The 14,894-nt window shown below is 42.6% G+C and overlaps 2 protein-coding genes across 2 annotated transcripts in view; one reads left to right on the forward strand and one right to left on the reverse strand.

Moving 5' to 3' along the window:
- LOC142969451 (protein lifeguard 3-like) lies at positions 1-4,365 on the forward strand. The gene is made up of 11 exons (XM_076109348.1): positions 1-329; positions 426-493; positions 638-702; positions 810-863; positions 1,019-1,069; positions 1,210-1,249; positions 1,445-1,482; positions 1,609-1,696; positions 2,051-2,146; positions 2,283-2,336; positions 3,059-4,365. Exons 1-11 carry the CDS (start codon positions 56-58, stop codon positions 3,206-3,208), a joined length of 978 nt encoding a protein of 325 aa, XP_075965463.1. The 5' UTR covers positions 1-55; the 3' UTR covers positions 3,209-4,365.
- dars1 (aspartyl-tRNA synthetase 1) overlaps positions 3,719-14,894 on the reverse strand; it is a 25,459-nt gene continuing 14,283 nt past the window's right edge. The window contains exons 9-18 of the mRNA XM_076109304.1: positions 13,000-13,059; positions 9,935-10,046; positions 8,168-8,302; positions 6,669-6,816; positions 5,857-6,003; positions 5,511-5,553; positions 5,325-5,405; positions 4,638-4,749; positions 4,396-4,467; positions 3,719-4,270 (exon numbers count right to left, since the gene is read on the reverse strand). Of these exons, the coding sequence (XP_075965419.1) occupies positions 4,179-4,270; positions 4,396-4,467; positions 4,638-4,749; positions 5,325-5,405; positions 5,511-5,553; positions 5,857-6,003; positions 6,669-6,816; positions 8,168-8,302; positions 9,935-10,046; positions 13,000-13,059 (1,002 nt within the window). The 3' untranslated portion in view covers positions 3,719-4,178. The remainder of the gene's footprint in view (positions 4,271-4,395; positions 4,468-4,637; positions 4,750-5,324; positions 5,406-5,510; positions 5,554-5,856; positions 6,004-6,668; positions 6,817-8,167; positions 8,303-9,934; positions 10,047-12,999; positions 13,060-14,894) is intronic.

Genomic DNA, 14,894 nt, shown 5'->3' on the forward strand with positions numbered 1-14,894 from the left:
TACCTTGTCAATTTGTGTCATGCCAGCTCACTTATCCTGTCTTTAAGGAAAGATCATGACGTCTAAAACTGATAATCCTCCACCCTACGAGGATGCACTACACCATCCTAAGTATGGAAACGACCCCCACCAGCCACAGCGTGGCTCCCCTCTTCCACCACCTCCGTCTTACAGCCCCAGTCCGGGCATGTACCCCGGCCCGCCTGGCTACTGGGGTCAGGAAGGCGTCTACCCGCAAGCGGGGATGTGGGAAGCCCCTGGCTTCTCTCCGTCTGGGAGGCCTACCACAATACCGACTCTGTCTGCTGGAGTGTCTCCATCCAACCAAGGTTCTGAAGAGATGATACTCAAGTCTTGCATTACATTAAATCAGCTTCTCGCCGTAAGTAGTATACATTACCACTTTGCTGTTCCCAATTCTGCAGGAGACATGGAGGATTTTCTGAGCACCCAGTGGGAGAGCACATCTATTCGGCATGCCTTCATTAGAAAGGTAACGATTTCCATCATTGGTCATGTCGCACACAGACTTTTACTGCGTGTCTTACTATTGTTCAGAGTGCCAATGGCAACCGTGTGCACTGAAACATTTTCCTGTGTGCTCAACAGAACTGCTTGGTTTTGTGTTTGTGGGCAGGTTTACTTAATTTTAACAGCACAGCTTGCCGTCACCTTTTCAGTTGTCGCTGTCTTCACGTTTGTGTAAGTGTCCCTGTTCATCACAGTCTAATATTCCAGAGTTTAATGTATCTGATGGAGGGCGAGGAACATTTCACTCCGAGTGATCCCTCATGTCTTTGCTTTCGTAGTGACCCAGTGAGGCTATTCGTCATCAGATACCCTGGCATCTACTGGGCATCTATGTGAGTTACACTCCAAGAACAAAACAACAACATACATTCAGTGCAATTAACCATAGACAGAGCAACTCCCCAGAACAAACCATATTCTCACTGCTATTTTTCTCATGACATGCTGTTATATAAAGTAACAATAATAGTGATTTATCTCTCCATAGTGTGGTTTATTTTATCGTTTACTGCATTCTCGTCTGCTGCAAAGAGCCGAGGTAAGCATGGCCCTGGCCTTTTTAATAAGTTAGCAATACTTTTTCTACTGATAATGTTACATCTTAAATTAATATTCATAACCCATAATCACACTTGAGCGTGTGAACATTTTTAAATATTCCTCACATCTTGTGTTCAGGAGGCGTTTCCCATGGAATCTTGTGCTGCTGGGAATATTTGTAAGTATTCTTTGTTACAGATGTTGGGTCAGCAGGCAATATTGGGTATGATCCACCAGATCCATATGGCCAAACTGAGAACATGTTATGAGGAGTGAGTGGAATAATAAAGCAAAACAGAACAAAGGGGGGGGGGGGGGGGGGGACCTGAAAAAGATTTCAACCCACTCATTGTTTTCATGTTTTATCTTGCAGACTCTCGCCTTGTCTTACATGTCTGGAACAATTTCGAGGTTAGTTTTTGGCTCAAACTCAGGCAATACACCACAATACACAAATGCTGTACATTTTGATGATGATGCATTACACTATGTGATATTCTTAGTTTTTGTTTTAATCACTATATGTCTCTTTTACAGCTATTATGAAACAAAGGCGGTGTTTCTCGCCATGGGAATAACCGCATTAGTGTGCATCGCTGTCACAATCTTCTGCTTCCAAACCAAGGTAGACGCAGATGTAAACTGTGTCTCTCTGGAGCTCGGTAGGCCGTGGCTTGTCAGAGAATGTCTTTGTTTTCAGTGTGAAAGAACGCCTTTGTCTCGCATTACAATGGGGCACCGAGTTCCTTTAAATATTTATCGACATTTTGGGATAAGATGTGCATCCAACTTCTCTGTCTGATGCAACTCGAGACGAATAAGTAACATTTTTTTGCTGGTGCATCACACATCCACCCAACGTTTACTTTTCCTTCACCTAATTCTGATCCTCTTTCAAATTATAAAGACTGCTCTTTCATGCTGCTTCAAGCATATTAGCTTCCCTTTCATCCCGTTGATGACTTGTTTCTCACTACAGGTGGACTTCACCTCCTGCGGGGGACTTCTCTGCATTGCTTCCGTTGTGCTCATGATCATAGGGATTGTTACGGCTATCGTCCTCTCCTTCCAATACGTGAGGACTCTTTTGTTGAGTTCTTTCATTTTATTCTCTCTACTCGTGTTTCTCAGTGTGAGAAGTAGAAGCTCAGTAGAATGTATCTACTGCGTCTGATTTCACATTCAGAGGCCTTTCTTATGTCACTCAACAGGTCCCTTGGCTGCATATGCTCTACGCCGCAATTGGAGCTATCGTTTACACTCTGGTGAGTCTACGCTCACATGAATTTAAGGAGAGCATTTGAGCCTGGTATTTATTAGAAGGTTATTGTTAAATAGCAAGAGGCTTAATGCTCCCAACACCTGAAATACATACATGTTTGTTAGACCTAACAGCATGCGGATCATTTGATATTTCTAGAGCCTTAGATCCAATAAAACTCAACATCCAGTCGATGGGTTGGCAACAAAAGATATTCAAAATTCTCAGAAGATGTATCTAAATGGCCGCGATGGTCCCTTGACGTGTGTTTTACCCCCACCAAGAGGTTCACAGTAGTGGTAGTTTTGAGTGAAATGTCTCAAGTATTGGATGTGTTGCTGTGACATTCATGTTATCCTCATAATGACTTGTAATAACTTCGGTGATCCTCTGACTTCTTCTCTTGCACCATGTCCTTTTTTGACATATCTAATACTATAGTTTATGGACAATCACCTATGAAAATAATGACACTCCCATCAGCCTCAGGTGTACTTTGTATACTAGAAAATATAAGTAAGCACTCGTGCTTAGATGGGGAACAGAGTAAATATTAGCATATTAGCACTTAGCTCAAAACACGGCTGTGCTTAGTGCTTGTGACTGTTTGAGGTTAACAAGAAAATCAGTATGTATTGCCAGCTGTTGTGTGTATCTCCTCCCTATCTTGCACATAACAAATGTATATTCATTATTTTTATAACTGTCCCATCTCTTCTCTGTTAGTTTTTAGTATACAACACCCAGCTTCTTATTGGGAATCGGGAGTTGTCCATCAGCCCAGAGGAGTACATCTACGGAGCCCTCTCTCTCTATATTGACATTGTTCACATCTTTCTCTTCATCCTTCAGGTCAGTGGCTCTGCTACTGAATAAGCCCATGGGTTGGAGCTTGTAGTCTGCAAGTTTCTGCTTGTAGTCTGCAAGTTTCTGCTTGCAGGAAATTGATTGACATTAACCATAATTCTCTATGTAAACAATTATCACTAAGGATGTTTCAATACCAGCTATCAATGTTTCAAGCTATTTAATTATATATGTTTATTTTTTTAATGTCAGTAACACTTGAGCACTTTTATTCTCGCACTGTGTGAATCAGTCTTTCACCTCCCCAAATGTGAATGAGGAGAGAAACTAAAGCATATGTATGGGTGTTATTTCATATATTGCCTTGCCTGTGTTATTGTTAAGTGTTATTTTAGTAGATCATGCGTGCGTCATGTAGCCAAGAGATATTACATTGAGCATACACTGGAATGGACATAAATGTGCACGTTTATAAAATGCATTACTCTGTAAACTATTACTTTTATCAGATGTCATCTGTGTTGAATTCAGAGGCAGTTCACACGAAAAACATACAAAAAAAAAATAGCAAAAAATGAATTGATGGCTTCAGAATTTTTATTATTTGTGTTTAGTCCTCTGATGACGTACAAAACACCTGTAGTTACAGGCATAGTGCATTAGTACTTAGTCTGTGCTGGTAGTAGGAGGGACTCAGATCTGTAGTATGGTAGTTTTTTTTTTCTAAACATCTCCATAGAAAAGAACGTAGACAAACACTGACTCGATTAAAAGAAGGTTTACGTGTGAGCACCTTTACAGGAACTTCAGTAATAACCCTTACTAACTCCCTTTTCTCTGTTATTTGCTGTTGATAGACAATCAATAAAGTACACCCTACTGTTGCAGATGCGTCATTCTCTCATCTTAATGTTTAATCATAGTGGCACGTTAAAGTCATAGGGTGGCACTAGCTCCTATATTCTCCCCCTCTCTGGATTGTGGATTAGTATGGTTTTCCCGTCACCAGCATCTGCTTCGTCTAAAGGTTGTTTAGCAATCAAGGCGTCAGGCGCTTCGGGTCACGTGGGAACATGGAGGTTTGACGGATGTTGTGGAGACCCAGGTACAGCATGCAGACCCTCTCCAGTCCTGGAAGACATGACAGTTCAGTCACATATAGTATATTATTTGAATGCAGGTGTTCAATGAAACAGGAAAAAAGAAAGTTCTGTCTCCTGTGTGTGTGTTGCACAAAAAAAACTGATATTCCTTACCGATGCCTCCACCGCCATGTGGTGGAGCTCCATACCGGAAGGAGTCGATGTATGCCTTGATCTTCTCCAGATCTGTAGTATCACAAAAACAAAGAGGTTGCTAAAGAAACTGTATTTTTTACAGACCACTGATCTAACACATTTCCTGTAATTCACACTGGTCACCAATAGAGGGAGACAGAAATGACATGTAAATCACTTAATGCAGCTTCATCAGAGCCATCTCTACACACTACTCTTACCAATCTGGTGATGGACGGCCCTGTCAGTCAGCAACTGAGCATCGTGCACTCTCTGAGCTCCAGACAGGATCTCCTCGCCCCTCATGAACATGTCATATGAGTTGGAGTATTTCTGGCCAAAAACAAAAGGAAATGTCACTTATAAGGGTCAAGATTCTTTTAAAAGAGAGACAGACAATACAGGAAGACTTTGAAAGTTGAAAGAAGCACTGCAAGTTGACAGCGCTACAGTCTGGATCAGCAAGAGACCACAGTGGTACAGAACTCCAGAAACATTTTAAAGTCGTCAAACAGTCAAATCTTTGGTACGACAAGCCAGATGTGGACTTTTTCCACATACTGTTTGGTGCAGCACAGTGGCTTTTCTGCGACACTGCTAGCAGGTTTCTCGTGATGCTATAAAAATGTCTATTAGTACTTAAGTTAAATTCTTCATGACTACACTGCAGTGTCTTTTACTTCTGCAGCAAAATTGTGTATTGTTTTTCAGTCAGCTGGCTGGACAGGCGGCGGAGGAGTCTTTGGCTAGTCTAAAGATGCTCTCTGGCAGGAATGCAAGTTTAACCGAAAAATATTCTTATTCGCAAACATTTACATAACATTTGTCACGGCACATTTCCTACTATGTAGCCAATAACTGTGTGTGTGTGTGTACTGTTTGTGTGTATGAGTAGGTGAGAGACTTACAGGGTTGTTTGGATCAGGCATCGTGTAGAAGGGTCTAACAGCCAGTGGGTACTTATCCAGCACATAGAAGTCAGTATCATACTAAAGGGGGGGAGAGAGAACTGGTTTTAAAAGCCTGATTTTGGATTCAACAGATACCTGTGGATCAACCATGACAATGATCTGAATGAAAACATTTGAGCATACCTTTTCCTTGACGAGACGTCCAAGCAGCTTTTCATTGGGCGTACTAGAGAACAACCAAAAAGACAAACTTCAAAACTGGTGACTTGATCTTATTGCGTCACATTGTTTTGCCGTAAGATGCCTGAAAGTGAACAATATAAAATGATGTATTTATCTTGTAGTGGTTTTACACCAATAGCAGAACAAATAAGTGTTACACAGAGAAAGGCCAAGAAATATTGCTGAGTTATTAGTCTGATGTTTTACTTCCTCACTTCAAACTCGTGTCCATTTCCACTTTTATCAACTTAAATCATCTGACAAAATGAGTGGGATGTGGGACACAGGGCGTGAGACGTATTCTGACCTGAGGTCCTCCTCGTCACCCATCTCCACCCCGGCCTCGTGCAGCATGGCCAAGCCCTCGGTGTACTCCAGCCTCAGAGTGGGCTCCAGGAATTTGAAAGGCTCACTGGGGAACTGCTTGTTCACCATCTGGATCTCTGTCTGGAAGCTGATGAAGACAGGCACGCACACATCAAACCACCTTCTTCTTCACTAAATAAATGTTCCAGCACATCAGCCACATTTCCCTCAATGTTTGTCTTCCAATCATGCCAACTGCTTTACGGGACAAAAATCTAACAAGTAAAGGTGCAGAAAATTAAATGGGTAACGATAAACTGGCACTAAAACGCAGAATAAGCCATCAGCCTGTGTGGCAGCTCAGAAGGCTCTTCTTTGCTCGGTGCCATATCCAGTCAATGCTGTTCTTCAGCAGTGCTGCAGTGATGGTGGGATGAAAAATAATAAATAAACGTGCACGCCAGAAGAGCTTTAACCACTAGTTTATATGTATCCATGTATTCAGATTTAACAGCTCTCTACACATGCTGCACTGATTCACACCACTAGGAGGCAATGACGCCACATCAACTGATATACACCAACAGCACTGGGTGACCACACTTCATATGGATTCAACAGCTAAAAAAAACCACAATATTTGATTTTGTTTTTGTGGTCCTCTCCAGGAATTTATCCATTCAAAATTCACCTCTTGTGTCGAGTATGAAAACAAGACTTGAGCCTCTATTCTATGTAATTTGCATCAATTTCTGACAAACATATTACACCCCTATTAGTCTGAGAGCTTTACTGTATGAATCCTAATCTCACTTGTCTCTCAGGCCTTTGAAGATCTGCACCATGGTGTCAGTGATGGAGTCAATCACTTCGTGGTAATGGTAGCTGAAGGCCATCTCGATATCCAGACCCACAAACTCAGTCAAGTGACGGTGGGTGTTGGAGTCCTCGGCCCTGAAAACTGATACGATGCAGATTCAATGTTCAACGTCCAAACAAAGTAAATGGAAGTGGAGGAGAAGTGGTAGGTCGCAGCACATCTTCAAGTGAAACGGCATTTTATTCAGCCTCATCACGGAATTAGCACAGTGTGCTAATCAATGCTTTGTGCTCCATTGAAGCACGATTCACTATTTTGTTTCAGGTGCAAGCGGAGAGAGGGAAAAGAGAAAAGTGAATAACTTTGCTAACTGTGCGAGAAACACTGAGTGCCGGTACGATGAATTGATGACATCGTGAGAACTACATATAATTAGCCAGAGTTGTGCATTATGGTTGTACAGAGTCAATGTCGGCTTACTAATGAGACATTGAGCTCGTCTGGTCTTTTAAATTACAGGTCTTTAGACAGGTGGAGCAGTCTGCATGCAAGCAGTTGATTTAAGGGTGCGTCTACATCCCGCATAAGGCCGAACGGTGTGGAAATCAGGTATGTGCACACGCATGCAGTGTCACAATGATCGAGAGCTATAAAACACAGCCATGCATATGTATGGCTTTATATACATACATACTTCTGCATACAGAGTTTTATCTACATCCTGCACAGTTGAATGACTCCGGCATACATTAACAGAAAAGAGTAAAAACTCCAGACATAACTAACAGGACATCCTGTTTGTTCTGTGTGAACATTTAAAAGAAACGGTACTTCTGGCCGAGGAGAGCTGATCCCAATTATCCTTCCTTGCAGAATTGGTGCGACTGTAACTAAGGCAACAGTGGCGAGCACATTGTTGTTGCTTTGAAGCAGAGATGACCTTAAGCCCTTTTATTTCTCCGGTGGAGCTCACCGCCAAGCAAACAAAAGACCTCAGTCCGGTATGTAGAATACGGAATGAGCGAGCACCCCTTCTTCTCAAATGTTTTATTGATCTCGGTGGTGGAATTGTGTTCCGCCGTGAAATCAGATGCAAGCAGCAAATTTAAAATGGAAGGCTGTGAACAGCATGTTTTGTATTCAATGCAGGCTGTTTCGTTGCATGATGTATGTATTCAATCAGATGGTGGCAGTGTTTGCTTACCTAAAGAACTCGGGGTCTCTTAAAACTCAGTACAGCGCCATAAAGTCTTTTTTTTATGACTCCCATTGTGTCACTAACACACTGAGCTCCAGAGCGGCTCTGACCACAGTGAGAGCAACAGAGGGAGGTCTGTTAAAGTTTAACAATCCAAAAAGCATTTGCAGCCATTTTCAGACTGTCATCTCAGTTAATAGGGTCTACGGCTTTCACGACACTCCTGCCGCTCGTGAAGCCGTTTGCCATAAGTGAATGGAAACGTGTGAGTGGACAGTCGGGAGGCATTCTTACCTGGACCCACACAGAAGACCTTGTCAAAGTCAGCACAGATGCACATCTGCTTGTATAGCTGGGGAGACTGGGCCAGGTAGGCGCTGGTTTTAAAGTAGGACACGGTGAAGACATTTGCTCCACCTTCACTGGCAGCTGGAAGTGGACAAAGACAACTGTTAGATATGGGATGAGGCTTCTACTGCCCCACAGAACTAAGTGGACATCAACTGCATAGTTTAAAAAAAAAAAAAATAGTTTTTGACAAATGCAGGAAAGTTCTCACTTCAAAAACTCATCCCCCCCCCAACCTAATGATGATAAACTGTTGCCTGTTGAGCAGATGTGTCAGTTGGGACTCTAATTAGCCAGCTGACAGTCATTTTTGTCTTTTTTTTTTTTAAATGAGAATATTCATATGATAGCTGCGGGCCAACAGAAACTGTGCCACAGACCTTTTGACTGCAAATTACTGGATGCTGAAAAGTCAATAAAAGTCAGATTTTTTTAACGTTCATCTCATAAAGTTGCCAAAACAAACAAGGCCAGACTTACATTATGCATCTGCGGTTCCCTATTTGACAAAAACTCACGTCAGAGCGTTATCTGATCTTCTCACATCGTCAATAGTAGGGTGGGGGTCCGCACGGCACAAACAGTTCACTGTACGTACTTTGGGTGTTGGCAGACAGGAAGATGCGGTTTTTGCAAAAGCACGCAGTGTTGATTCACAGGTGCCGCCAAAATGAGAAGAAAAAAAAGCGCCAGTTTTGAATTTAGCAGTGGCACGCTAAGACGAGATCATTGGCTCTTTAAGAAAAGAAGAAGTGAGAGTGTCAGGAGTTTCACCACAGTTCGTTTCAAATGTAAGAAGCGTGTGGGAGGCCGAGGGCTTGAGATCAGTGAACGATGTACTCTGTTGTAAGGAATACAAAGTATCTATTTGGACCGCCACTTGCTGTAAATTGATGATTTTAGAACAAATCCGGTACCTAATCCCCCATCTGCAGCGTTCATTATGAAATTAGATACACATAACTGAGCGTTTTCTCTCAGCTTTAAACAATGAATTCATTTCAGCTAAAGAGTGGAAAGCTTCTTCCCAAGGTAAACTTTATACATGTAGAATACCAAGTCATCTCTCACACCTGACGTTGAGTAAAAGATCCCAGGATAAGAGAGACACGCTGTGCAAGGAAACGCACAAAATCACTGTCTCTTATGAATGTCTGGAAGGTTTCGGTTTGAATCTTAAGTAGTTGGTTTTTTTTCCCAGCCTTCCCTTCTTTCAGTGAAGTGGAGTGAGGTCTTTCGGGAGCAAGCTTAAGGAAGGCCTCCCCGGTCGAATCAGAGAGGCATTGTGTGGAAATGTAAGAGTAGAAGAGCTGATATGAGGGGTTGGTCGATGCATCAACATTCCAAGTGGACTGGATTAAAATCCCGATAAGTCCAAAACAATAAAACTCTCTCATACGCGAGTCTGCTGTTTGCATGACTCACATCGATGTGCATGACCGTGTTTAGGTGCATAAACTCACTGAAACCGTTTTTTGAGCTTCAACTGAACTTCAAACTGAATTGCAGTCTAGAAAAACAAAAAATGGACAGCACACACACAGACACAGGAAGTCAACTGTACAACTGTCACACGATGAGTCACAGGACACCTGTGGGTGGTGATATGGAAACAAGCGCTCCGCTACTGAAACATCTAATCTAAAATGATTCAGTTAGTCTTACTTTTCCCCCCATGGGGCAGGATCAACGTGACAGAGAGTGTGTTTGTACCTGATATGATTTTAGGGGTCTGGATCTCCACAAATCCCTTCTTGGTGAGAGTGTCTCTGAAGAGCAGGCACACTCCCGACTGCAGGCGAAAGATGGCCTGGCTGGTGGTCGTCTTTTGGAGGGAACACACACAGAGAGGCATTACCACACTTAGCGTGATTCATTGGATTTATTACACAACCGTAAAACAGATGTGCGAAAACAAGACCGCCAATTTCTGTCCGTGCAACTCCTCCCGACAGGAAGGGTTATCTCAACATTTATCTGCTGGCAAGGGAAAGACGTGCGTTCGAAGCCAGCGAGAGCCCCAGGTGCTTCCAAACTATCATTATAAATGTAAATGCTGAAACTAAGGCGGGGAGAAAAATAGCTCAAACCAAGAGATTACTGTAAAAACTTAAGCCCCAAATCTCCCTAAACTGCAACAGTTAGGCGATAGAGCATGGCCAAAAGAAGAACACTAATCGACTGACTCATCTCAAATTGACCACAAGATTTCTACAACCGAGCTTTACAGGCTTTCTACTCCACTTATTACACTCTCATGAAGACAGACTCGGGTGCTTCCCATTCAGAATGCACAAGGTCTGCGTTAATTAAAAAAGGTCTCATTTCAACTCTTCCATTACTAGTGGCTATCCAGTGCCGAGTAGGCCACGTCTGACTAACAGTTTGCAGAATGGAAAGGTGATGATGTCCAAATAGTAGCAAGCTCATTAATCTGCAGACAGTGCTTCAGGGATGTCTGGCTGTAACTTTTCCTTCAGCCACAATCTGAATACTTTACAAAAAGAAGAAGAAGTGGAGACAAAACACTTTAACCCAACCTTTGAAAAGCAGAGAACCAGATGAGCCACATTCACCTCGACTCCTATGACTCATTTCTGTATTACGTTTTGGGCTGTGGCCCATGTCAAACCTGGGAAACCCGACATAAAACCAGTCAGTGCATGAACACATTATGAACATATCTGTAGAGAGAAGGTGTCGAGGTGGGTGGGGTCACATGGTGGGTAGCAGTTGGGGTGCTTTCAAACTGGCACTCTGTCTGCTAGAGTCCTAAAGCGAGGGGCCTCTTGAAATAGACCTGAAGCTGGCATGCCTCTCAGTGGCACACGAGACACCTACTTGTGGTGTCGATCCACCACAGGAAGGTTTCAAAGCACGAATAAAAACGTTCAAATATTGGGCTTGGGTTCACACCCTGGCTCACCCATATTGCTCTTTTCAGTAATGCAGCCAAACGACAGATGAACGATTGGATTCTCCGTCCCCGACATGTTGTGTACTGAAGTTTGAGTGCAATGCATCAAGCCTCTCTCGTTTGTCTATTGTGCTACAAGTCAGTAAAACGACTTCCCACCAGTAGCAGAACTCTCCTTATGTGACAAGAATAAGGCAAGCACAACAAATTAAACTAAAGCTGAAACAATGAATTGATCTACAGAAAATGAATCAGCTATTTCCATAATACTTGTTTCAGCTTCTCAAATGTGAAGATCTGTTCTTTTTCTAGTGTGACAGTAAACTAACTGACTATAGATTTTGGACCCGTTACTAGACATCCCCTGGGGCTTTAGAGAATTGTGCTTTTTTCCCCCAATTCTCTGACGTTTTATAGACCAAACAACTGCATGATAAATCAAGACAATAATTGGCAGATAAATCAATAAAAATGATTGTTAGTTGCCGCTTCAAAATGAACAAATGGTACACTAAGATTGGACTGATGCTTGTATGCAATTACAGTATTTCTTACATGTCTATGATGCTGAGACACTGTTAGAGGATTCAGCGCCAACTAACTAGTCAGGTCCAAAAAAAATGTCTACTTGCTGCGTTATGCCAACTAAATTCAAATGAATACAAGCCATATTTGTAACGGTACAACACAGTGGGAAATACGGCTCCTCATGGTTAAGGATGGTCAAGTTACAAGGGGAGTTTTTGTAGGAACTAAATTATTATCGGGGGAGGTTTACGGTTCCCTTTTGGAGTGTCTGTCTGCCAGTGTGGGAACCGCTTTATAGCTTCACTGGGCTCTAAAGTGAAAAAAAACTGATGACAGACCCCGAGTCCACGAGCTCAAAGAGCTCAGCGTTACAGAAACAGGTGTTGCTGCGAGGCTCGTGAGCTACGCGGCTGGTTGCTGTGGTGTTAGTGCCTTCCTGTCTGCTGCATCGTACACGTGGGAGGCGCAGATCAAAAACACTGAGGCGCTCTGCGGCTCGGTCTCCACTGCTGCTGGCATAGGTGTAGCACATCGACCACACTGCAAAAGATTTCTCCCACTAAATCACAGACTGGCTTGTTTTCACTTTAGAGGTTCACCTCAACGATAAAGAATGCTTAACATTTCTCCTCTTATTGTTTTAACGTTGTAGTGAGTACGATTTATTTATAAAGCGCTTTTCACAGACAAAGTGCTTAACAGGAGCAGAATTACAAACATAAACACAATGTGACCATATAAGGGCCAATCATTTACATTTAAGAAGGCACAAGGAAAAGTACTAAATTAAAAAATGGCATAAAAGCAGGCCTAGGGCATGAGTTTTAAACAAACGCCAGTCTAAACAGGTGTATCTTGAGCTGATCTTTGAACGAGTTCACAGAAACAGCAAACCGTAAGGGTGCAGGCAGAGCCTTCCACAACCTTGGTGCTACTGCCTCAAAAGCTCGGTCACCACGGGTCTTAAGGCGAGCGCGTGGGACGGACAATAGTTTAACACGTTTGACCGGAGAGCGCGGGCGGGTGAATAAGTGTGAAGTAGTTCAGCCACATGTGTAGGAGTGTGACCGCGTAGTGCTCTGTCAGTGACAGTGAGAATTTTAAAGTGGATCCTAAGATGTCTTTTATTACTCGATACTTTATTGTAGCATTTGTAAATTTAAGGAGGATTATTAAAACCATTTATTCTGATGGTAATAATGAAACTTAAACAGGAGTGGCCTCGTGTATCTAAAGTAACAGCGTTTTTCATCTCACCAGACAAGCACGCAAGCTTTAAATGTGAACATGTCACTTGCAAGATTAGATACATTAAGATAGATACTCAACTTACCCTGAGATCAATCACCCGGTTGTCCAGCTTGGTGTCCTGGTTGACTGTGGCTCTGCCTTCCTGAGGGCAAACAAAGAAAAAAACATCATCTCATCACCAAAAAACCCTCAGACAATGAAATATTAAACAACTGTTCTGTTCTTTGTGTTTGTGGCCAGTGATGTGTAAAATGATTTTTTTTCCCCTCACAAGAAAGACAATACCAGGAAACGTGCAATATAAGTCATTCTCTGTGTAAAATAAATAAATAAATCCGTGTTCACATTTTAGCTATTGGCAGATTATAAGCATGCATAAACAACAACTCTCGTGCTATTTATTCTAATAAAACACAACCACGCTCGTGCAGCTTATACCAACAAATTGGGACATCAGGGCAATAAAAGAGAAAAGAAGATAAAAACAAATGAAAAGAATAAATGTTTCATCACAGGAGGAACCACAGCTTCCAGGGTCGTGGATGTCAGGCTTCCTCCGGACCCGCTGGGGTTTGAGCTAATAGCCTGTGTAGCCACATCCTGCTCCAAACAGCCCCACGCAGAGGGACAGAAGGTTAGACAGGCGTACAGTCGGATAGACAGGGCTGTTAAGGCCCGTGTCTCTCGGGAAGGCAGGTGCTGCTGCAAGTGTGTGACTGACATGCTGAAAGCACCTGGGATGCTGCTGCAGCTGCACAGATTGGCTTACCGGATAAACACGGATCAGCTCTCAGCTGTCTCTGGTATGGTGAGAGAGCCATATATCGATTTGCTCATGATGCGTATATTAAAAGTAATGCGATATAACATTTTGAATAAGACGGATCCACGGCTACAGAAAACCGATATTTCTTCTTCTGCATCCGTTACAAATGATGTTGATGCAACAGTTTCAATCTGTTAATAAAGAGGTTTGCGTCAAACAGCAACACTTTGAATTGAGCAAATGGAGTTCTTTAGAAAAATATATAATTTCCCAAAAAGGCAGCTCAATACCTCTTGTCATCGGGTCTTTTTGTTCATAAGGTAACTACATCAAACTTTACTTTACAGACGCTGCATCTTTACAAACAAGCGTGTCAGACAAAGAGAGCAACCGCACGCTTTTGTTCCTCCGAACACAGATCAGAATTAGAGCAACGTTTCAGTTTCCCAAATAAAGATGGACAGCTTGATAAGATGTCTGCTGTACGGGAACTTCATAAAGCTGCACTCAAGTCCTGCAGGAACACTACTAAAGGATCCAATCACCTGTTTAAAAAGGTGAACAACCTGTCCACCGGCTGCAGCTAGTTCTGCTAACCTGCCAACTATTAATGTCGTCAATTTGTTTGACAAGACACAGAGCCGACTGCAGCTGCTACCTGCACAGAGCTACACTTATCTAATGATTTTTGACAACACATGCTGGTTCAAAATTCACAAAACATCGTTCTTGAATTGAATCCCCCAACCCATCACACCAGCGTCAAACTGACTCGCCGTTTGTCAGGTCTGCGATTCACACTCCCAAACAGCAGCCTGAAAGTTTAATGACCATTAAATAACCAACTAAACTGTGGGCCGGAAATATAATGACTTCTTAAATGGATCACGATTCTCTCAAGTTATTCAGTATCGATCATCGGAATTCAGAAGGCAAACTAAACCCTGGCTGTTGGCTCTTAACACTACGTGATGAAATCACAGTTTGCATGGAGACGGGTGAGTCAGACGAGGTGGTGTTGCTCACCGAATGTGTGGTTAATCAGTAAGAGTTATTTTGCTCTAAATCTTGTTTATTTGAACCAGGTTTGATTACCCAATCCTTGGGTTTGCCAAGAACATAAATTTCGATTCTCCTTACCGACGTCTGAGAAAGGACGAAGTCAGTTCACTCACGGATACGCTGCAATTTTGCTTTTAATATAAAGTATA

Source organism: Anarhichas minor, unplaced genomic scaffold, assembly GCF_050575085.1.
Source record: "Anarhichas minor isolate MPS153535 unplaced genomic scaffold, ASM5057508v1 ptg000004l, whole genome shotgun sequence".
NCBI lineage: Eukaryota > Metazoa > Chordata > Actinopteri > Perciformes > Anarhichadidae > Anarhichas > Anarhichas minor.